Source organism: Myotis davidii, unplaced genomic scaffold (assembly GCF_000327345.1).
Source record: "Myotis davidii unplaced genomic scaffold, ASM32734v1 scaffold642, whole genome shotgun sequence".
In the NCBI taxonomy this organism is placed as follows: Eukaryota; Metazoa; Chordata; class Mammalia; order Chiroptera; family Vespertilionidae; genus Myotis; species Myotis davidii.
In genome coordinates this window covers 866304-889720 of record NW_006293957.1, presented here as the reverse complement: position 1 = coordinate 889720, position 23417 = coordinate 866304, and the positions used below count along the sequence as shown (strand labels likewise).

Sequence of the window (23417 nt, the reverse complement as noted above, 5' to 3'; positions counted from 1 at the left end):
AGCAACTTAATAAGCACACTTACCCAACCACACAATCAGAAAACGACTGTACCAAATGCAGCCGAGTTGCTCAGAGTTAGCGTTATCTCCAGGTGAGTATTATTAAAAGCAGGGAGGGGTACATAATGCTTAGCAAACACTGGTTGTACAATTTTTATGTGTAAGTTGAAAATGTGGAATTCAAGTGAGACATTAGGCAGCAACATCAAGTCTGTGAGACTTCTTCCTCCAAAACAGTTCAATAGATTTATGTTAAAGACAACGTGTGTATTGAAAGTAGCAATTTTATTTGAGTTAAAATTATTTACAAAAAACCCAAAGACATACTTCATGAAACTGGTACAAACTATTTTTTTCCTGCCGTTGGCTTTTGCTCCAAAGATCACAGCTGAGAAATACTGTATAAAATAAGATTGGATTCAGAAAAGTACTCTACTGTTCTAATTTCCAACTGGTAGTATTTACAGAGATATTTACAATGGAAAAAAAGGTTACTTTAAAACTTTAATTTGTAAGTCAGCCTCAAGTACCCTAAAATGCAGAGTTCTCTGAGGGTTAAACACACAAATGCGCTGCAGCTGGTGAGGTGATGTCTCCCTCACCCCCCACCAAAATCTGCATCTATCAGTGCTTGACAATTAGTTATTATTTAAATAACAAAACAAAAAACTGTTAAACACCGAGGTAAATCAATTCTCAAATGATTACCAGTGTAACAGAAAAATGTAGTTCGCCCTGATTGTTCTCATTCCAATGTTTTGTATTTCTTACCACCTGCCAGTCAGCTTTTACCAAAAATCTGTTCCTTTTCCTAAATCAATGATTAATAAATATCAATGTATTTTAAAATAATTAAACAAAATATATCTAATTCCATTTTCTGGGTATCATTTCCTGATACGCCTTTAAAATAGTTTGCTAAGCTAGCTTCTGTACTCAGGGCAAGTACAACCTGTCTTTCCCAAGTTACACTGGCATACTATGCTCTCCAAAGGTGATGGGTGGGGTCGGGGGAGGTAGGAGGGAGAAAACAATTTGCCCGGAACCAGTTACTTCCTTATAGATTTCCCAACAATCTGCATTATCAAAAATAGGAAGACATTAGAAGGCAGCCACTGCATTAAAAACATTACAGCTGGCACTGATACAAGAGCCCCGATTTGTCACTTTATACAAGGAAATAACAAAGTCTAAATGAGTAAATATTAGACTTTTAGCTATTTTCCCCAGTACACACCAAACTAATATTTTTATGGCTTCAAGTTTTACAAATCCAATGAAGAAACATGATATGACTACCTGAAAGGTATTTAAAAATATGAATAAAATAGATCTCTAAAAGCCTGTATTCAGGCCTGATCAATTAAAGAAAAAATGTATAACCGGTGGTCTGAACAATAATACAAGAAAAATTTGCAGTGTTGTGAAATTAAATGTGTGTTTTGTGTGTTCCATGACTGTTTTCCAAACAACACACTGCTCTGTGAAGTAAGAATCTAAATGGAAAAAAGGGTCTTTTCTACACCAGCAATTTAAGGCTTTGCGTTTATGCATTTGATCCTGTCACTCTATAGAAGAATATACACGTTATCTGGAAACATGAATTCCACATTGGTGTTTTAGCTTCTTATATTTACTGTACTGAGCATTAGAAAATATATCTAGAGAGTCCTCCCTCAAACCTTAATGATTCAGGAGCCTCCCCAAACATGAAGCGTAAACTGCCCTGGGTTGTCAATTTTGCTTCAGCCTTTAACAGGGCGCATCATCTTAGATAACAGTTCCTTCAACTGTTAACTTGTTTTCTTGCGTCTATAGTTATGACTCACTATAGTATCATAATGAACATGGTCACGGTCTGAAAAGTGAAAAATAGTTTGACAACCTAAATCAAATCAAGAATAAGAAGTATGCTATTCATCCCTTGTGTCTTTGGATTCCATCTAATTTTAAATATAGACAGTAGTTCAGGGAACAACAAGAAAATTTTCACAAAATTATTAAAAGCTTTATTTACGATTGGAATCATTCAACAAAAAAAGCAAAAGCAAATGAGCCTGAAAAAGGAACTATGCTGTTGTCTAGAATGTCCTCAGAACATTCGATGCCTCAGTAGCTAAGCTGCCTCTGCACCTGGCTGGCATGACAACAGTGGCTCAACATACACAGCAGTTGCACTAACAGCAGCACAAATTTCCCCCTAAATCTTGCCCAGAGTGAAGCAAGAGAACGAGGGGAGAGTATAAACTCTGCCAAAGTAAGTGTACTTAAATACTGCATGGAATTAACAGCCTGAACCTTTTCCCTCATTTTTGATAGTTGCAGATTGATGTAGTAACTGTCATTTAGCAAATGCAGAATGCATGACGAAGAAATCAGGAGGCCTTAGAAATCCAAACGTGAATGATACTGATGAACGCTCTTGGTATTCTTCAAGGACGTCTTTCATGACTTCTCTAAGACCAGCTCCAGCGTGGCCGAGCACCCGCAGCAGAGGTAAGCAGCTAGCAGTGTTCCAAGTACTCAATCACTCTAGAGATAGACTTCTGGCCTGTGGTTCCAACAGCACACTGAAGGGGCGGTGGGATGGGGAGAGAGGAAGCAATAGTTAATAGTTCACAAATTTTGAGAAGTATTAGATTAAAGCATAAATTCTTCAGCTTTACTAATCTGAACACTGTGAATCAAAACACACTGAGACTACATTATGGCTTTGATAATATAGTTATCAATATATTTGGCCATTATAACAATTATCTTCAATAGAGCACACTTACTAAAGAAGATCCCTTTTGCCTTGGTTGGGTTGCCCAGTTGGTTGGAGCATTGTCCCATATACCAAAAGGTTTGATTCCAGTCAGGGCACACGCCCAGGATGCGGGCCTGACCCCAGTCGGGGCCTGCAGGAGGCAGGCCCTCCATCTTTCTCATCTCATCGGTGTTTCTCTCTCTCTATCCCTCTCCTTTCCTCCCTCTCTTAAATCAATAAAAACATTAAAAAATAATAAAGAAGATCCAGTTTTCTTTCCATTCACTATGGCCACAGAATTTTTAGTTCTACTGTCATTAATGTATCATATACTTATATTTAAAACCACAAAAGCTGCACTGGAAGCTACTTACAGTAAGATTCATAAAGTTCAGGAATTTTTTGAGCATCTCTGTCATTATTGAAAAGTCCCCTTCAGGCAGATACTCCCGCACAGTGGTCACATTGATCTGAGGACACATCGAAGAAATACTGGTCAGCCCTGGTCAGTGTGGCTCAATTGGTTGAGCATCATCCCACGCACTGTAAGACTGCCAGTTTGATCCCAGTCAAGGTGCATATGGAGGCAACTGGTTAGTTTCTCTCTCCCCTACCCCGACTCTCTGAAGTCAGTAAAAACATATTAAAACATATATATACTAGTATATATGTATGTGTGTGTGTGTGTGTGTATGGCAGGTGGTAGAAAACACGAGCCTGAAAAACAAACCAACTAAACAAACAAAAACACGAGCTTGCACTTTGCACTGTGTTGATGGTTATGGGGCACATTGTGTTCCAAACGTTTACAGTTCAAGGGTCCTTGAACTCCTTGGTTAATATGCCATTTCCTCTCTTTCCTCGCTCAACAGTGCTTGCATGTGTGTGTTCCCATTCCCTATCCCATCCTATCCACAGAAAGAAAGGAAAAAGGCAAAGCTGGCAAAGGCTACAAAAGAACTTCATGTGCGCATATTTACTTTCGTAACTGCACAGAAAAATGCTTAAAACAACTAAACGTGCTGTTGATTGTGCTTGCTTGTGTGTGTGTTGAGGGGGTGGGGAGAGTGTTAGGAGAGGAGGAAGGAGTGCAGATTTAAAATGTTCCACTTTACGAACACCAACAATAAATAGGGTGGTGAAGGCTTGGGGCGGGAGACAGGGGCAGCTTAGAAGAGATCAATGGGGAGAAAGAGGGGACATATGTAATACTTTTAACAATAAAGATTAAAAAACAATGTTACACTTCAGAATGTACTCAGAGCTGCTTATGGAATAAAAAAAAAGGATCGAAGAAAATTCCTCGCTCTAGCTGGTTTGGCTCAGTGGATAGAGCGTCAGCCTGCGGATTGAAGGGTCCCGGGTTTGATTCTGGTCAAGGGCACATGCCAGAGTTGTGGGATCGATCCCCACTGTGGGGCATGCAGGAAGCAGCCAATCAATGATTTTCTCCCATCACTTATGTTTCTATCTATCTCCCCCTCTCCCTTCCGCTCTGAAATCAATAATAATAATGTATTAAAAAGAAAAAAAAATTCCTCATGTTCCACAGGTGAATTTACAACTAATGATGTAGGCTAAGAATTAAGTAGATCTTCCAAAAAGGCACCTAGCATAATCTATGCAAAGGAGCATGTCAGAAGCCAGGGAAGATTAAGGCATTTCCTCCCTTTATTGTTAGCAAGAGAGAGTCCAACTACTTATAAACCAATCTGTTAGGGAACATGTACGACCTGCTTTACAAACTGTTGTCTTTCATCTTTGGCTCTCTGCGCAGCACCATGGTGGCTGCATGAACAAGCGTCTCATGAAAGGCAGCAAAAAAGAGCCGAGAAGGAAGTGCCCAATCTACTCCCTAAGACGGGCCAGTGTGACCGGAAAGCACCAGCTCTGTTCAATGTAAGAGATACCGGGAAACACTAGTCACAAGAACTCAAGGAACCAAAAACCGCATCTGATGTCTCAAGGGCCGTGGTTTTGAAGGGAGCCTAGCTGATCTGCACGAGGACGAAGTTGCATTTAGAAAATCCGAGCGAATTACTGAAGATGTTCTGGGCAAAAACTGCCTAACTTCCATGGCGTGCATCTGACCCAAGACAAAATGGGCTCCATGGTCAAAAAAACACGGCAGACCATGATTGAAGCTCATGTTGAAGTCAACATGCCGATGGTTGTTTGCTTGTCTATTCTGTGGTTTCACTAAACAGTGCAACCACCAGATTCAGAAGACCTCTTAGGCTCAGCATCAGCAGGTCCGCCAAACCCAGAAGGTGATGGAAATCATGACCCGAGAGATGCAAATGACTTGAAAGAAGTGGTCAATAAACTGATTCCAGACCCCATTGGAAAACACACGGAAAAGGCTTGCCAAGCTATTCATCCGCTCCACGATGTCTTTGTTAGAAAAGTCAAATGCTGAAGAAGCCCACCTTTGAACTGGGACAACTCATGGAGGTTCATGGTGAAGGTCTCAGTTCTAGAAAAGCTACAGGTGCTAAAGGTGAACAAGCTGATGGATTTGAGTCCCCAGTCCAAGAACCTGTTTAAAATTCAGACTTTTAAGGACTACAAATAAAACATTTTATTTGTGGGGAAAAAACTGTTCTATTTCAATATGTCTTTGAAATGCTTTAGATGTTTGTAAAGAACAAAAGGAAACACTCTTCTTAAATGGTTCACCTGCAACAAAAACACACAAAAGACATGCTGTCCTGAGGACGGGGATGGGGGGAGGGGGGGCGGGGGTGCAGGGCAGGAGCGCTTCTGGTTTGAGTTTTGTGATGGGACAAGGAAGGAGAACTACAGTTACATTCTTTTAGGAAATGTGTCACCAGTCCCCTCTCCCTTTTTAAAAATTCTTCTGTCCAGGTACTTTTGAAATTATTAAGCAGCAAAATAATGGCACTAAAACAGTTTCAGAAAAGATCTAAAATAACATTGCTAAAACAGCTGTATGCTAAGGTATGCATATCAATTGCCGTATTCTCTGTGAACCTCCCACCAAAAGCCACCATATGTCCCCAGCACTAAGCTAAAGCACTTAAGAGATTGTACAAAACATTTATAAAATATACTGAAGTTGAAAGCATAAGGGTTGGGGTTACAGTAAAGCCGGATTTAAAAATGTCTCCAACCCATTTCTAGGGCAAAGGCATGACAGTACAGTAGTGGGAAGAGCCAGGCAGCAGTTACAGAAAGGAAAGGTGTGAGCAGCAAGGCCTCTCTGGGAAACTTACAAAGTACCCAAGGGTATGACAGACTGAGAAACTGCAGAAGCAGTTTGAAGTCTGGGGTCTTGTCACAGTAAACAGAGTCATCATTCCTTAGATGATGTGAGCCAAGGAAGATTGGTAAGAGGAGTTATGTGATCAAATATGCTCTTAAGGAAGTTAGCTATGGTGGCAGTGTGCAAGATTTCAGAAATGGAGAGAGTCCAGAGAGCAGCAAGGAGACTGACCCCTGCGTGCACAGGATGTTTGGTGGGCAATGGACAGTGATACCAAGTCTCCTGGGCTTCCTCTGCACGAGGCCCTTCATAAACCAGCATCTACTATTTGCAACTACCTGCCTTCTTGTCTCTCTCCCACCTACACATGGGGCAGCCAACCAATTTCCTTCACATTTGAGCTAGCTTTTTCAGTTAATCATAATGATCCCCTAGGCAACATCTGTCTCTATGAATTCATGAAATTCCCCACAATGCAGACTCTTTAGAGATGAGAGAGAAAACAAATAGAAAAGATGTTTCAAGATAAACCACACAGGGTAATAAGTTATTTTAAGAACCATTATTTAAGAAAGAACATGACTAAAACTAGGGTGTTTAATAGAACACCCTAAAATTTACATAGTATGTTCCCCTGCTTTTTTGAGATCCACCTCCCCTTTGTTGGAAGGGCTGAGCTGAAGAGTCACAGAAAGGGAATACAGATCTGGCAGGGTCTCCAGAGTCATGATGAGCCATTTGCTCTTGATCCTAAAAGCAGATGTGCCAGTAAGGGCCACGAATGACAGCATGGGCTAGTGTGCTTTAGATCAGGGCTGGACTACAATATAAACATGGAAAGATTCAGAAAAATACACAGGACTTAAGACACATGGCCATGGTGGGGGTGGGGGATGGAAGGCAATACAGAAAGCTCGATAGCAAAGATGACAAAGTGTCTGTGGGTGGACAGACCCACAGCATGAATGCCTCTCCTAATTAAGCCCTTCACACGATCACTGACCTTCCCGTCTCAGAAAAGAGATGCCAACCTTCCCACTACACCACAGACCTCCACTCTTTCTTGGCTCCTGATCACCCTTTCATTTGAAAATTGGGCTCTTCTGCTGGTCCCTATCCTTAAAAACAAAATAAAAAACAACAACAAACAGCCTGGCTGGTGTGGCTTGGTGACTGAGCATCAACCTATGAAGCAGGAGGTCATGGTTCAATCCCTGGTCACGGCATATGCCCAGGTTGTGGCATCCCCAGTAGGAGGCGTGCAGGAGGCAGCTGATCAAAGATTCGCTCTCATCATTGATGTTTCTCTCTCTCTCCCTTTCCCTTCCTCTCTGAAATCAATAAAAATATATTTAAAAACAACAACCTCCATGTGTCCCCCATCTAAAAGCAGACTGTCCCAAAGGCCAGAACCACCCACTTCTGTGCTTTCTCAGCACAGAACTGTCTGGACATTCATACTTCTTATAGTTAGATTACAATGATCTAAATCTCACATAGTAGCCCCATTTACCTGGCCAATGAGTAGTTCAAACAAAAGCATGTGGGCCAATATTGGCCAAGATGAGGGGAAGTCTAGTTGGTGTAGTGGGTGTGAAGGGGTTCTAGAGGATTGCTCTTAAAAGAAGAAATATACAGGAAGAGACCACCTTTACCTGCTCAGTACAGCTAGAGTCGGCACAGGGCCATGAGGGGAGCTGGCAAAAGAATGACAACATACAGAGGACAGGAGAGTCTAAAGACAGAAATTAGCCAAGTCCTTGGTATCACTGAGGCCAGGCTCTTCCACCTTGAGCCAGCTAAACATGGGTTTCATATTATGCTCTCTTTTACATCAACCAGTTATGTGAATCGATTCACCATCCATTAGTCAAGAATGTTCTCATTAATCAATGTACTATTAGTTGGAATCTACCTTTAAAAATTCATCAAATATTCAAAATAGTCACAGGAATGTAAAGTATAGAACAGGGCCCTAGCCAGTTTGGCTCAGTGGAGAAAGCCTCATCGGCCTGTGACTGAAGCGTCCCAGGTTCAATTACAGTCAAGGGCACGTATCCCCGACCCCAGTCAGGTTGCATGTAGGAGGCAACCAATCAATGTGTCTCTCTCACATAGACGTTTCTCCTTCTCTGTCTCTCCCCCTCCCTTCTACTCTCTCTCTTTCTCTCTCTCTCAAAAAAAAGGAAAAATATCCTCGCATGAGGATTAACTAAAAATAAAAAATAAAGTATAGAGGAGGGAATGCAGTCAATAATATTGAATAACTCTGTATAGTGGCAGCTGGCCACTGGAAATATTGGAACACTGAGTCAAGTATATGATCATCTAACCATGCTGTGCACCTGAATCAATCTATCTATATATATACAAAAGCCTAAGCAACTGAACGACCAGTAGACCAGTCACTATGACGTGCACTGACCACCAGGGGACAGACGATCAATGCACAGGATCGGGCTCCCTCCTGTCTGGATCGGGCCTGCGGGAATTAGGCTGAAACTGGCTATCCGACATCCCCTGAGGGGGTCCTGGATTGTGAGACCCCATCGGTGCACAAATCCGTGCATTGGGCGGGCCCCTGGTACAATAATTGCAAAATAACATTTTTTAAAAGTTCACCACATATTTGAAAGTTTTAACATGAGGGGGAAAAATAGAGTAACATATAAGTTTAATGGTATGAAGCTGCCACAATGGAATCTTTTCAATACACATAAAACAATGAACTCTTACTTACGGGACTCTCCTGGCAGAGACAACCAAGAAGCAGTGCTGTGTACGAGGCCACAATGCAATCCTCCATGTGTTTGCCAGCATGCTGAAGGGCTAAGAATAAACGAAACACTGTAACAGTATATCAAAAAATAAAACCCCATGAATCCAACAACTCTGTTAGTTATCTTTTCTTCAAAACTATTAAACATTGATAAATGATGCTAGAAAAATGGGATATCCACAATTAACAAAAAATAGTAACTCAAATGGAAGATAATATAAGAGCTAAAGCCATAAAACTCTTAAAAGAAAACAGACTAGTCCTGACCGATATGGGTCAGTGGTTGCAGTGTCGTCCAATACACTGGAAGGTCACAGATTTGATTCCTGATTAGGGCACATACCCAGTTTGAGGATTCCATCCTCAGACAGGGTGCATACAGGAGGCAACCAATAGATGTCTCTCTCTCTCCCTAAAAATCAATTAAAAACGTATCTTCAGGTGAGGATTAAACTCAAACAAAAACCACAGACTAAATCTTTGTGACATTAGGTTAGGAAATGGTTTTTTCAACACTAAAACCACAAATGATAAAATAAAAAAATAGGTACTTTTGTATTTCAAGTTACCATATACCATCAAGAAAGTGAAAAGACAACCCTCAGAACATATCTGCAAATCATATACCTGTGATCAGGGTCAGGTATCCAGAATAAATAAAGAATGTGTGCAGCAAAAAGACAAACTGATTTAAAACATGGGCATTTGGCCCTAGCCGGTTTGGCTCAGTGGATAGAGCACCAGCCTGCGGAATGAAAAGTCCCAGGTTTTCCGGTCAAGGGCACATGTCTGAGTTGCAGGCTCAATCCCCGGGGGAGGTGGGGGATAGAGGGGAGGGGGACGACAACGACGGATGCAGGAGGCAGCCAATGAATGATTCTCTCTCATCATTGATGTTTCTCTCTCCTTCCCTCTCCCTTCCTCATTGAAATCAATAAGAATGTATTTAAAAACAAAACAAAAAAACAAAAGAACACAGGCATTTGGATAGATATTTCCCCAAAGATATGTAAATAACCATTAAGCATGTGAAAAGATGCTCAATACCATTTCTTAACTAGGGAAGTGCAAATCAAGTGACATACACCTTCACTCTCACTCGAATTGTTAAAATAAGAGACACATAACTCTAAGAAACTGAAACCTTTACATGCTGCTGGTAGGAAATTAAAATGGTGCAGCCACTTTGTAAAACCATTTGGCAGTTCCTTAAAATGTTAAACATAGAATTAACAAATAATCTAGCAATTCCACACTTGGGTACATACCCCCCAAAATTGAAAATATATATGTTCACACAAAAACTTGTACATGAATGTTCGTAGCAGCATTATTTGTAACAACCAAAGATAGACACAAACCCAACTGTCCATCAACTGACAACTAGATAGACAGAACCTGGCTGGAGATCCTGGATAGAACTTGGCTGGAGAACCTGGAGAAAACCTCGCTATGCTGATCAACTGAACGCTCTCTCTCTCCATGTCATTCCTTCTTCGCCGACTCCAACCACACCTTTGGGAACCCCTGGACCTGCTGGGGTTGGACCCCATCAAATGGCGCCCGAACAGGTACCCCTTAGGTAAGCCCCCCCACACTCGGGATGGATAGGACTCCACCGTAGGGTGCTGCAGACCCCCCTATAGAGGATAAGTAGGGTAAGTGGGTGGATAGTACAGAACTTAGATTGAGAAGATGTGCCATACTGAGTCCAAAAAAAGAAGACTCTGTATTGATCTTTAGATTAAGAAGATGTGCCATACTGAGTCTAAAGAAAAAAGACTACACATCAAAGTTCTTGACACAAAAAGAAAAACTGACAATTGCATTAATATAAACCTTTTCTATAAAAACAAAAAAGGAAGAGAAGAATGTTATGTGTTAAATATTTTTTAAAAATACAATGCAGAGGGTTGTACAGCAGCCAAAAGGCATCGGGCCTCCTATACAATAGCCTCTGCCGACTCAGTCTGGTAGGAGGATGCACAAACCAGACAGGAGTTTTACCAGATCTGGTGATGATGTGGGGAAGAGGTTGTGTTTTGTATCTTTCCAGAAGGAGCAGCCTCTGCCTCCCTTCTGGAGACCGTCACCCCTGGGAGGCTGAGTTAGCACACCTGACTGGTGCCCGTCTGCAGCAGATGTGCAGTCCTGAGCTGGAACCACCTGTCCATTGGGAGGATCACATGTACCTCCTTTTTGTCTGTCCATATGTCCCAGCTTTGCCCCACATCCTCCTTTTTTTTTCTTTTTCTTTTTTTTCAAATCTGACTACTTGTTTGCTGGTTCTTTGGCCTTTCTCCTTCTCTCCTGAACACAGCCTTTTCTAGAATCTCCCTACCCTACTGTCCTCCCTTGTCCTGTACTGGCCCCTCTTGCCCTTGTGTCAAGAGGGACCCTCTTCTTACAGTCCATTTGCAGGCGAGGGGAGCCCAAGGCAGCTGCTGGGCGTGGAGGCCACGGGGGCATAGGCTACCAAGGAGACAGAACTGAACCTCTTGCAGGGGGGCACTGCCCCTCCCTCATTAATACACCTCACATCACCCTCCTTGGCCTGGAAGATGGCTGGTTAGCCAGGGACAGGTAAAATTCCTCAGGGAAGGAACAACCTAAGACAGGCACAGTTGCAGAGGGGCCATCAGGAGACAACTTGGGGGTCAACAGAGGTGGGGCACAGACCCTCACCCCCCCAACTTTGCAGAGGTCTGAACCCTCACCCCTTCTGAGGGAGGTCTCCCGCCTCCATGGCTGCTTCGCTTCCCATGCCCAGCTCAGATCGGGACCCAGGTAAAGACAGAGACTGGCTGACAGCAGCTGCCCTCTCACTAAAACAGGACTTGTTCCCCATTTCTACCTTGGATCACAGGGAAAGGGGCAGCTGAAGGAAAGGGCTGTGTCAGGATGCTGCCTTCTTCCCGTTCTTCTCCCTCTTTTTTCTAAACACTTCCATGCCTTGTAGTTCTTTTGCTTTCTCTTCTTTTTCTCTCTACTACCCTCCATCTCCGCCTCCTCCTCCTCCTCCCCGGTATCATCCATATCAGCCGAACCAGAGGGCACAGCTAACTCCTCCCCAGACGCCCACACCACCATCAAGCGCAGCCTTGATGGACCCTTTGATCCAGCTGTTCAATGCGCTGACACTTCGGGAAGCCCATCACCGATGATGCCGCCTGCTAGCCAGATCAACAAGTACAACCAAACCCCCGACTTGAGGACAGCCAAAATCCCTTGACTGAAGAAGCCAGCAACCTTCTACAGGAACAAGGCTCTTTGTGCACTCCATCCACTATGTTTATAGCTACGCTCGCTATCACTGCTTGTCAGTCTTCTTCCAAGTCTTAAACAGCCCAATCCAAGAGGTGGCCGCTGATTTACATGCGCTATCATTTAAAAAATAAAAGGGGGAATTTGCCGGAAGTCGGTCCATCCTTGCTGCTTGACACAGTCACTGCAGGGAAGAAACATCTGCACAGCATATGTTTCAAGGGACCTGGTGTATATGGCATACTGTTCTTAATACGTTTGCTCACCTTCTTGGCGCTAAGTGTTTTACAGATGTAACAAGTCAATAACACACAGAACCTGGCTGGAGATCCTGGATAGAACTTGGCTGGAGAACCTGGAGAGAACCTTGCTATGCTGATCAACTGAACGCTCTCTCCATGTCATTCCTTCTTCGCCGACTCCGTCCACACCTTTGGGAACCCCTGGACCTGCTGGGGCTGGACCCCAGCAATAAATGTGTATAAATATTCTAATAAAATGCAATTCTCTATTTTTACAAAAAGTTAATAAAACTAAAGAATATTCAGAGAAAAAGAAACCTGACAACTAGATGAACAAAATGTGGTATATACATACAATGAAATATTATTTGTCTATAAAAATGAATTAGGGTCCTAGCAGGTTTGGCTCAGTGAATGCAGTGTCAGCCTGGGGACTGAAAGGTCCCAGGTTCGATTTCTGTCAAGGGCACATATCTAGGTTGCAGGCTCAATTGCTGGCCCTGGTCAAGGTGCATGTGGGAGAGGCAACCAATCGCTGTCTTTCTCTCACATCAATTTTCTCTCTCTTTCTGTCCTCCCCATCCCTTCCACTCTCTCTAAAAATCAATGGAAAAATATGCTCAGGTGAGGGATGATGAATGAATACAAAAATAAAAATTAATTAAGTACTGGCACATGCTATGACATGGATGACCACTAAAACATGCTAAGTGGAAGAAACCAGTAACAAAGGGCCATATTGTATGATTCCATTCATATGTAATGTCCAGAATTGGATAGGCAAATCCAGAGACAAAAATAGATTAATAATTTCCAGTGGCCATGGAGTGGAGAGTAAGGGGTAATTGCTGTTTGTAGGTATAGGATTTCTTGGCGGGGGTAGGGAGGTGATGAAAATGTTGTAAAGTTAGACCATGATGATGCCTACACAACCTTGTGAATATATTGAAAGCTAATCAATTGTTTACTTTAAAAGGTTGAATTTACCTTGTTATGGGGCTAACTTATATCCCCCTCCCAATTTATATGTTGACCTGGGGATATGACTGCACTTGGAAATAGGGTGTTTAGTTTAAACGTAGCTAATTTAAATGAGGTCATTAGGGTGGGCCCATCTAATATGACTACTGTCCACATAAGGAGAAATTAAAACAAAACATATACAGAGGGAAGATCAGAAAGACATAGGGAGACATTGATCATCTAAAAACCAGAAAAGAGAGGCCTCAGAAGGCACCTTGATCTTGGGCTTCAGCCTCCAGAACTGTGAGGAAATAAATCCTATTGTTTAAGCCACCGAGTTTATGTTACTTTGTTATGGCAGCCCTCACAAGCAAGTATTTATCCCAAATAAAGCAATTATTTAAAAAGACTGCTAAGTGCCTCTCTGGTTTGGCTCAGTGGATAGTGTCGGTCTGCGGACTGAAGGTCCCGGGTTTGATTCCAGTCAAGGGCACATGCCCGGGCTGTGGGCTTGATCCCCAATCAATGATTCTCTTTCATCTCTGATGTTTCTATCTCCCTCTCCCTTCCTCTCTGAAATCAATAAAAATATATTTAAAAAAAATAAGAAATAAATAAAAAGGCTGCTAAGCAATAAAAACTGTTATGCCAAAGGAAACATCAAAATTAGTAAATGAGAAAATAAAACAGATTTCTTACAATATCAGAACTAACGACATTAGATTTGGAGAGCATGGGCACCAAGAGAGAGAGTAGACTCAGAACCAAACACTGCTGGTGCTTGCTTCCTAGCTGGGTGAAGATGAACATATTACTTAAATTTTATAACTTGAGTGACACGAAGTAACAAGTGGCTATTTTGCAGAATTTGCATGAATCAAGTATCACAGTTCCTGACAACATTAGATAATGTTTGATTAGTGAAGCCATTAACTTCAGTATATTCCTTACTGTGTTTGCCACTAACTACATATACCATTTGAGAATGATAACTGTAATTTATGACAACAGACCTCAGTACATAAAGGGAGAATGATAAAAGAATCTCAAAGTTTCAAAACTAAAAACTTTTAGTGGCCACATTGTTCAGCTGCTTCTCTTTACAGAGAAGTAAGGCTGGCCCCGGAAGGAAAGGCAACTTTCCTCCTCTCTGGTGTGCCAACCAACTCCTGTGAGCACTGAGACAGCAAAGCTGTGTGCACTGAACTAGAGAGGCCACGAAGTAGATTAAATAAAAGATCATGACAACACATGAATTAAAAGTATGTTCTGGAGAAAAAATAAGCCATCGTTGAATTTTCCATGTGATTACACTCAAAATAAATGTACCTTTATTGAGGTCAAGTTCTTCCTCTTCCTCCTCCTTCTTATGTCTCTCTTCTGCACCATCAGTCTTTTCTGTTGATACCCACTGTATTTCTCCACTTGTTTCTTGCCACTCTCCACTCTTATCATGCTGAGTGGTGGGAGTATCTTTGATCAATTCATCTGTTTTACTTTCTGCCAACTGGGCTGCTCGCTCTCTCTCAAGGAATAGCTGACAAAAATTATTTTTGAAGAGATTAAAAAAGAGACCACCAACCGACATGAATGTAGCCAAATATAAAGTTCTATTTGTTTTTAAACATCACTAATCCTGAGAAGCAAGTTGTATGATAAAAAGGTTAAGTATCAATAAAAGCCTTTGTTTGGTTATCCTTGCTCTACATCTTATGAAGGCCAAACTGAAAGTATAAATGATGTTTGTATTCAATCAAGTGTCTACTAATGATGCAGGCAGGCATTCTGTTTGTAAGAATGAAAATCTCAGTACTTCCTTTAATTTGGATAATACTGACAAAAAAATTAAAGTAAAAAAGCTATAACTTGAATAATTAAAACAAAACAGTCCTAGCCAGTTTGGCTCAGTGGATAGAGTCAGCCTATGAACTGGAAGGGTCCCAGGTTCAATTCTGGTCAAGGGCACATGCCCAGATGGTGGGCTCCATCCCCAGTAGGGGGCATGCAGGAGGCAGCTGATCAATGATTCTCTCTCATTATTGATGTTTCTCTCCCTCCCTCTGACCCTCTTCCTTACTCTCTGAGCTCAATAAAAATGTTTAAAAAACAATATAAAACAAAACCCCAAGCAGAATGGATGAATTAACTGAAAAGAAAAACACTGAATAAAACTACATAATACTAGGTAAAAGCACCATGGCTTCTTTAAAAGAATACAAAAACCAGTAAAAAGTAAAACGTTTCAGAGAAAAGCTCAGAGCTGAAACTCAACTAATCATATTAAAAATGAAATGCAATTGTCAATGGGAGTACACAGTGAAAACTCTAAGTCAAAAAGGGAATAATACCCTGAACCTCCTTGCCCTCACTTACTTGATCTTCCCTGTGTGGGTATAGTGCTGAACATGCAGAGAGCATTGAACATACTGCCATGATTTGGGAAAAAAACCAAAGCTACTAAAGACAACTACCTGATAATCAAAATGCCAAGTAGACCTCAGAGATTTTCTTAGTGTACAAAGAATGGTCTATAAAATTTAATGCCTTAAACAATAAAATTCAAGTTTTATATAAAGCAGCATTTCTTAAAATTGGTTCAAGGATCCCCAAAGCCCTTTCAGGGAGTCCATGAGGTCAATGACATTAAGAGGTCAAGTGACTTCTCTCATTCTCTCTGAATATACAGATTTTTACAGAATGCACAGGTCCTGTACTTATATTGCTGCTCTAGTGCCTAATGGGATGGGTGCCCATGTTTCACAATTTTCTTAGTTTTGATTTCTAAATAAGTAAGTTTGGATAGATAGAGCACATATAAACAAAATATCTTTAATTTTTAGAGTATAAAGATCAAAATGTTTGAGATGAGAACGATGGACTCCTAACTGCAATTCAGGAAAAGATCAAGTTGTTGTGGATTACTTTTGAGGACACAGTTCAAACATTATTAGTTTCAGATAGGCCAAAAGAATTAACAGGTTAGCAAAGCCTTCAGAAACAATGAAAAGGATGGTTTATTATCACTTCTGCATATATGCAAACTATCATTTAAGGAAATGACAAAGGCAGCTAGGAATTTATGAGACTGGAAAAAAAGTAAAATTGTAATGTCCACTGTGGTCAAGAAACGAGAACTCATACAGATTTTTTGGGGGGAGATATAAATGGAAGGGAGAGGGAGTGTGTGTTTTGAGTGGGGTGAGTTGGAGATATCAATTTTAAATATTCATATTCTAACACAATTCCTACGCCAGGAAATCACTCCACAGACATACTCTGAAGAGCCTGACCCGATATTTAGGTACATACAGTCCTGGGCGCAGGTCAGACCAGGAAGTACTGGAGGACTGACACTGGATGAGGTGGGACTGAAGGCTGATTCCTAGTTTGTGATTAATAATCTATTTTTGACTCATAAACAAATATGCCTTGCTTATGCTTTTCACTGACAATCCTTAAGGAGTGCTTACAACTGCTGAAGACAGTCAGCAGAGTAAAAGTCAGTGAGGGTATTCATTCTGACACAGTGGACCTCTCACTGAACTGGTGAGAATGAGAGAGAAGTGGGAGGGTGGGGAAGAAAAGGAAAGGAGGGGAGGGGAGACAAGACAGAGAGAAGTGCAACTGATAAGGAAATTGGACAGATGCAACTGACTGAAGGTGTTTAAGTTGTTGCTTACCTGCACTAAAGCCTGAACGGCATGAACTTGTCCAGCTATCCTTAAACTATCATCTCCTTCTCCACTGCAGAAGGAAGAATCGAAAGAACACGACGTTTCCATGTTGACAAGACAGTGCCGATTCCGAGCACTATATTCTACTAAATTTATCAGTAGACCTAGGCCCTACAAAAATCAAAACATGCATATTACCACAGGTGAGAATTAAAAGCAAATGAACACAATATACATAACTTTTCCTGGTAACTAGAAACCTAATCAGCGTCCTATCATCTACAAAATAGTTAAAAACTAATATGTAAAATAATGGTCTTCCCCAAAAATGATTTCACCACTTAAAAAAAAAAATCCTCACCTGAGGATGTTTTTCCATTTACTTTAAAGTTGAAGGGAGGGAGGGAGAAACATGGATATGAGAGACACATGGACTGTTTGCCTCACGCACACGCCCCGACTGGGGCTGAAGATTAAACCTGCAACCCAGGTAAGTGCACTTGACCGGGAATCGAACCCCTGAGCCTTTGGTGTGGGGGCACTCTAACCACTGACCCACATCGGCCAGGGCTGATTTCACTTTTTAAAAATCTCCACTTTTAATTCTTATATCTATTGTTTGTACATAGGGCCCTTCACAGCTCTTTTGTACAGTAAGATCATGTTTATAAGGAATCTACTGAAACCTGCAATATCTATAAACATATAAAAGCCTAAGCAACTGGTCACTATCATGCACTGACCACCAGGAGGCAGACGCTCAACGCAGGAGCTGCCCCCTGGTGGTCAGTGTGCTCTCGCCTCTGCGGCAGTGCTACTGAGTGGCAGCAGCAGGCCCCGTGGTGCTGGGATGAACAGGAGTGGTGCCGGGCTTGGGCTCCTCCCCAGCTGCCTGCCACTTCCTGCACTGCTACATCCCCCGAGGGGTCCCGAATTGCAAGGGTGCAGGCCAGGCTGAGGGATCCCACTGGGGCACGAATCCGTGCATTGGGCCTCCAGTATCAAATAATTGGTTCTATCTACAAAACTAAGATGAAGTTTTCATTATCAACCAAGCATATAATCAACCAACTACTCATTTCTGAAATAGTTGCTTCGACTCACCAGCACTCTAATATCAAATCTCTGCTCCTGAGGTAGGTACTTTGGAACCTGAAGCACACAGTTCATCGCTGTGCCGATCAAGCCATCTTGTTCTCCTGTTTTGGTGCTGCCCCACTCTAAAACAGAAAACAGAGTGTGAGAGTGTTACTGGTTCTTCTTTATGATACCAACAACCAATATACATTAACAAGGATATTAAGTTAGAAATGTATAGCTATTTCTTTTTTGAAACACATTAACTGTCATATTCCCAAGCCAAGATTCCAGGCTGGTTCTAAAATTATCAACTCCTAAAAGCAGTTAAATTTACTAGTATATATGAATAAGTGAATTACATGATGGCAATTTTTAAAAAATCACTATATCAAGAAAAGAAGAAACAAGGGAGTAACTTATTTTTACATGTAAATAAACAACCTTTCAGTGAGAATCTATGTAACACACATTACTCACCATTGTCGTTAGTTAAATTGAGCAGCACCCCAATAATGGCCCGCATGCAGTCTTCCACTGCTTTGCCCACATGGTTAGTGACATTCTGCTGAGGCAGAGGCTTGATATCAGGCAAGCATATACTGTTCTCAGCACGGTTATACTGCTGAATCAATTCTTCACAATGTTGCAATGCTCTTGAGAGAAAACAAAATGTAGACTATTATTCTAAACAAAAATAGTTAAATTAAAAACTTCTTACTTGGGCCTTAATGTTTCAAAATCTGTCATACATGCTGCCATATTAACTTACTTTTCTATTCCCTAAGTTAACTATTCAATGATGTACCAAGTATGTCTGGTATCACAATAGCTGCTACATTTGATTTATTTGGGGAAAATTTGATAATTTAAATTTTTCTAGGCCAAGTTAAATCATAAACTATACAGAAGTTTTTATCTCTATTACTTAACAGTTGTCCCCCATTTTACCATTCTAACACAAATGACTACAACCCTTCTCTAAACAAGCTAAAGCTTTAAGAGTTAACACTAGACACTTCTGAATTTCACTTAGATTTTTTTTAATGCATGCTCTTAGGTAGAGAATATTATTTATATTAATTCTGCACAATAAAATGACCTTATATAGATGGGTATTAAATAATAAATATTAGAGCAAATGACAGGTCATTTAATTGATGTGTCTCCTGGCAGAATCAAGGTATCAGCTGTAGCCAAGGATTCTCAAGATGCTATCCAAAACAACAAGTGCATGTAATGCTTACGAAGGTATAATATTTATGAGTGCTCTCTTTAAATCACCAAGTCCATTAAAAAAAAGTCTATGGCCGAAACCGGTTTGGCTCAGTGGATAGAGCGTCGGCTTGCGGACTGAAAGGTCCCAGGTTCGATTCCGGTCAAGGGCATGTACCTGGGTTGCAGGCACATCCCCAGTAGGAGATGTGCAGGAGGCAGCTGTTCGATGTTTCTCTCTCATCGATGTATCTAACTTTCTATCTCTCTCCCATCCTCTCTGTAAAAAATTAATAAAATATTAAAAAAAAAGACAACTGTCAAAAAAAAAAAAAAAAGTCTATGATGAGAGATGATATAAGCTGCCAGCTGATATTCCATGCATCATATATCACACAAAACCCTTGAAGAAAACTACTGTATCTGTTCCCCCACAGCTGCCCTTTGGGTAGGAAGGTGTTCCTCACGCCTCATCTAAAATAATGTCTTATGTGGATGTTTAGGGATGTTCGCCAGAACTGCTATCCAGTGGTTCTCAACCTTCTGGCCCTTTAAATATAGTTCATGTTGTGACCCAACCATAAAATTATTTTTGTTGCTACTTCATAACTGTAATGTTGCTACTGTTATGAATCGTAATGTAAATATCTGATATGCAGGATGGTGTTAGGTGACCCCTGTGAACGGGTCGTTCGACCGCCAAAGGGGTCGCGACCCACAGGTTGAGAACCACTGTGCTATGCTGTTACTGTTCACTCAACTGCCTTAAGTAGTACTGAGCTAAATCACAGTTTAAACTGAGAGTTGGGTGGAGCAAAGTAAGGTAAATTATTTAATCTTTCAATATGTTACCCCTACATTTATCAGGGTTTTACAGAAGAGTTTAAAAAGCCAGATGAGTGATCTTTCACAAATATCCAACTCTGACCTCTACCTCTACTTCTAAGACATTTGACACAAAGTTCCTAATTACAACAAAAGAGCTAAAACCTGTCCTTGTCAGGGGTCATGAAACATACAAGAGACATTTTAAAAATAACAGATTTAACTTGCAAGAAGACTCCCTTGTAAGGGAGGGTATAACAGAGTAAAAAAAACTAGAATACATGCCTTAATGGTATGAAGTGTGATACAAAATTTATAAAATACAAGGGAGATGGAGAAGAAATTTACAGATTAAGAAAATCGATTAGAAACTAGACACTACGAGAAATTTGAGAATACTGGAAATTAAGTATTGACTGGACATATAATACTAGGCAGTTAATAATTTATGGGGTCTGAAAATAATAATGTGGCTATATTTTAAAGAGTCCATTTGTATATATTTAAAGTATTTATGAGTGAAATGATAAATTTGTGCTTTGCTTCAAGATAATCTAGAAGGGGGAATGAGAGGGTTACACATGGAAACAAGACTGGCCAGGATTGATGATGACTCAATCTGAATGATATGTACATCAAGGTTTATTATACTATTTTGTCTCCTTTTGTCAAGTATGAAATTCTCCCGAATAAGAGGTTAAAAACAGATAAACTTGAGTCAGGTAGTAAATGGGCCTTTGATACTATACTAAGGACTTTGAATATACATGCAAAACCAGTAAGAAACCACAGAGATTTGCAGTTTGGGATTATTTTTACAAAGCAGATTATATATATCTATATCTATATATTTAAATATATTTTTATTGATTTCAGAGAGGATGGGAGAGGGAGAGAGAGATAGAAACATCAATAAGAGCGAATCATTGATCAGCAGCCTCCTGCACACCCCCTACTGGGGATCAACCCCGCAACCCAGGAAGGTGCCCTTGACTGGAATCGAACCCAGGACCCTTCAATCCACAGGCTGATGCTCTGTCCACTGAACTAAACCAGCCAGGGCCAAAGCAGAGATCTGAGGATGTAAACCCCCCTGTGATGTTGTTTTAGACAGGCTAGGATATCAAGAGTTAGGACAGAGAGCAGGAAGAGGCTGCTGCACTGGGGTGACAGTATTAGCCTAATGCAGTGATGGCGAACCTTTTGAGTTCGGCGTGTCAGCATTTTGAAAAACCCTAACTTAACTCTGGTGCCGTGTCACATATAGAAATTTTTTGATATTTGCAACCATAGTAAAACAAAGACTTATATTTTTGACATTTATTTTATATATTTAAATGCCATTTAACAAAGAAAAATCAAAAAAATGAGTTCGCGTGTCAGAAGTGTCATAGGTTCACCATCACTGGCCTAATGTCATGAATTAGGGCTGAGAGTGTGTGGAATGGGGGAAGGAGCTACATACAGATCTGGGGGGGAGGTAAAAACAAAAGGGAAGAGGAGGGATAGTGATGTTTATTCATAATAAAAATAAGGCTAAGCCGTAACCGGTTTGGCTCAGTGGAAAGAGTATTGGCCTGCAGACTGAAAGGTCCCGGGTTCGATTCCAGTCAGGGGCATGTGCCTTGGTTGTGGGGACATCCCCAGTGGGAGGTGTGCAGGAGGAGGCTGATCGATGTTTCTCTCTCGTTGATGTTTCTAGCTCTCTATCTCTCTCCCTTCCTCTCTGTAAAATCAATGGACTATATTTAAAAAATAATAAGGCTAATATTTAGTGTTTACTATATACCAAGCATTGTTCTAGGCTTTATGCATATATATTAACTTTTAAAAAATTAATATTATTGTTGAAAGTATTACAGATACCCCCTTTTTTCCTCTATTGACTCCCCTTCTTCCTCTCCTCTATATTAACTCTTTTAATATATATTGTTCATAATATATAAAATACAAGAGACATTTAAAAATCATTTTTAAAATTTAGAAATATATTTTATACATATTAATATACATTTTAAATGTTATAATTTAACATACATCGTGTATGGTTTTTTTTATTATAACAACCTTGAGTAAGTAGATACAATTATTAGCCCCCCTCTGAAGAACTTGTAGCAAGTAAAAAGCTGGGATCCACACTCCAGTCACTCTGGCTCCAGAATCTGCACTCCTAACTTTTACTATACTGTACTGCTTCTGGTACACAGAATTTGACAGACAAAGTGTTTTATGGACAAAGATGATATAACAGTATTTTCTTTAAGTCAATCTAAATGCTTTAAATAAAAAGTATGATATTTCAGAAAAACTTACTTAGCTGATGAAACAATGAGTTGTGAATCTTTATATGCTATCAAGTAGCTTTGATTCTCTGGATTATGCACTGTTACCTAAAAGGAAAAAATCTGAAATGATTGTGGCAATCCATAACTTCAGTCATTCACACACAACACACTTATAACTAGTGCTCTAACAGACAAAGATGAGAAAATTCAGCCCTTGTCATGTAAGGGAATAACGACCCACATGCTCCTGCTTTAAAATAATAAAGCTATCACTTTATTGCAAAATTAAAACATTACTGTTATACTGCTTGCTCATAATTAATGTATTTTGTGCTATACATTCACTGTAATGAATTACCAAGCACGTTGAATGTCAGATAAGAGCAGTCTCTAACTTATGCACAAACTAATCAAGTTCTTAAATGGATTCATTTAGAATAAAAAAAATATATACAGGAGTGAACAAAAGTAGGATTACAGTTGTGAGTACACAAAATAGTTTATTCTTGTATTATTATTTATTAGCTGTATTATTTCCATACAAACTGTAAACCTAGTTTTGCCCATCTCTGTATATATGTTTATCAAATGTACTTGAAGTACTCTAGAACAGAGAAGGAACAATTTCAACTATGCCAAATTTTTTTTTAAAGATTTTATTTATTGACTAGAGGCCCAGTGCACAGATTTGTGCACCAGTGGGGTCCCTCGGCCTGGCCTGTGGGGATCAGTGGACCTCTGTGCCGCCACAGCCCAGCCTTACCCGCCAGCTCATTGGGCTCCAGCCCACTGTCAACCTCGATTCCGCACAGCACAAAGTAGTGCGTGAAGTGGCAGGTGGCCAGGGAGGAGCCCGAGCCCGGGCTGGGCACTGTGCCACCCCTGCTCATCCTGTACCTGCTGCATGCCTGCTACTGCCACAGCTCGGGCGTGCAGGGGGAGTGGGAGCGGCTGAGGCTCGCGCCGCTGCAACTGTGCTCGCCAGCAGTGAGCACAGGAGTTTGGTGCCCATCAGTCAGCGGAGCGGCGCTCTCACTGTGGGAGTACACTGATCACCAGGGGGCAACTCCTGCATTGAGTGTCTGCCCCCCTGGTGGTCAGTGCATGTCAGAGCAATC

General features: G+C 40.9%; 1 protein-coding gene and 1 long non-coding RNA gene across 7 annotated transcripts in view; both read right to left on the bottom strand.

Moving 5' to 3' along the window:
* Positions 1-266: 266 nt before the first annotated feature.
* The window catches only part of WAPL (WAPL cohesin release factor), a 120057-nt gene continuing 96906 nt past the window's right edge, over positions 267-23417 (bottom strand). For 3 of the 6 annotated variants that reach the window (XM_015566665.1, XM_015566666.1, XM_015566668.1), the window contains exons 11-18: positions 22328-22404; positions 18455-18630; positions 18002-18117; positions 16904-17068; positions 14553-14760; positions 8716-8804; positions 3124-3219; positions 267-2570 (exon numbers count right to left, since the gene is read on the bottom strand). In XM_015566665.1, the coding sequence (XP_015422151.1) occupies positions 2505-2570; positions 3124-3219; positions 8716-8804; positions 14553-14760; positions 16904-17068; positions 18002-18117; positions 18455-18630; positions 22328-22404 (993 nt within the window). In that variant the 3' untranslated portion in view covers positions 267-2504. The remainder of the gene's footprint in view (positions 2571-3123; positions 3220-8715; positions 8805-14552; positions 14761-16903; positions 17069-18001; positions 18118-18454; positions 18631-22327; positions 22405-23417) is intronic. The other 3 variants (XM_015566667.1, XM_015566670.1, XM_015566669.1) reach the window with 1 other exon arrangement.
* LOC107183782 lies at positions 11018-11327 on the bottom strand. The gene is made up of 2 exons (XR_001514589.1): positions 11289-11327; positions 11018-11249 (listed from the first exon to the last, which is right to left on the bottom strand). It is a non-coding gene; the product is annotated as an uncharacterized LOC107183782 (long non-coding RNA).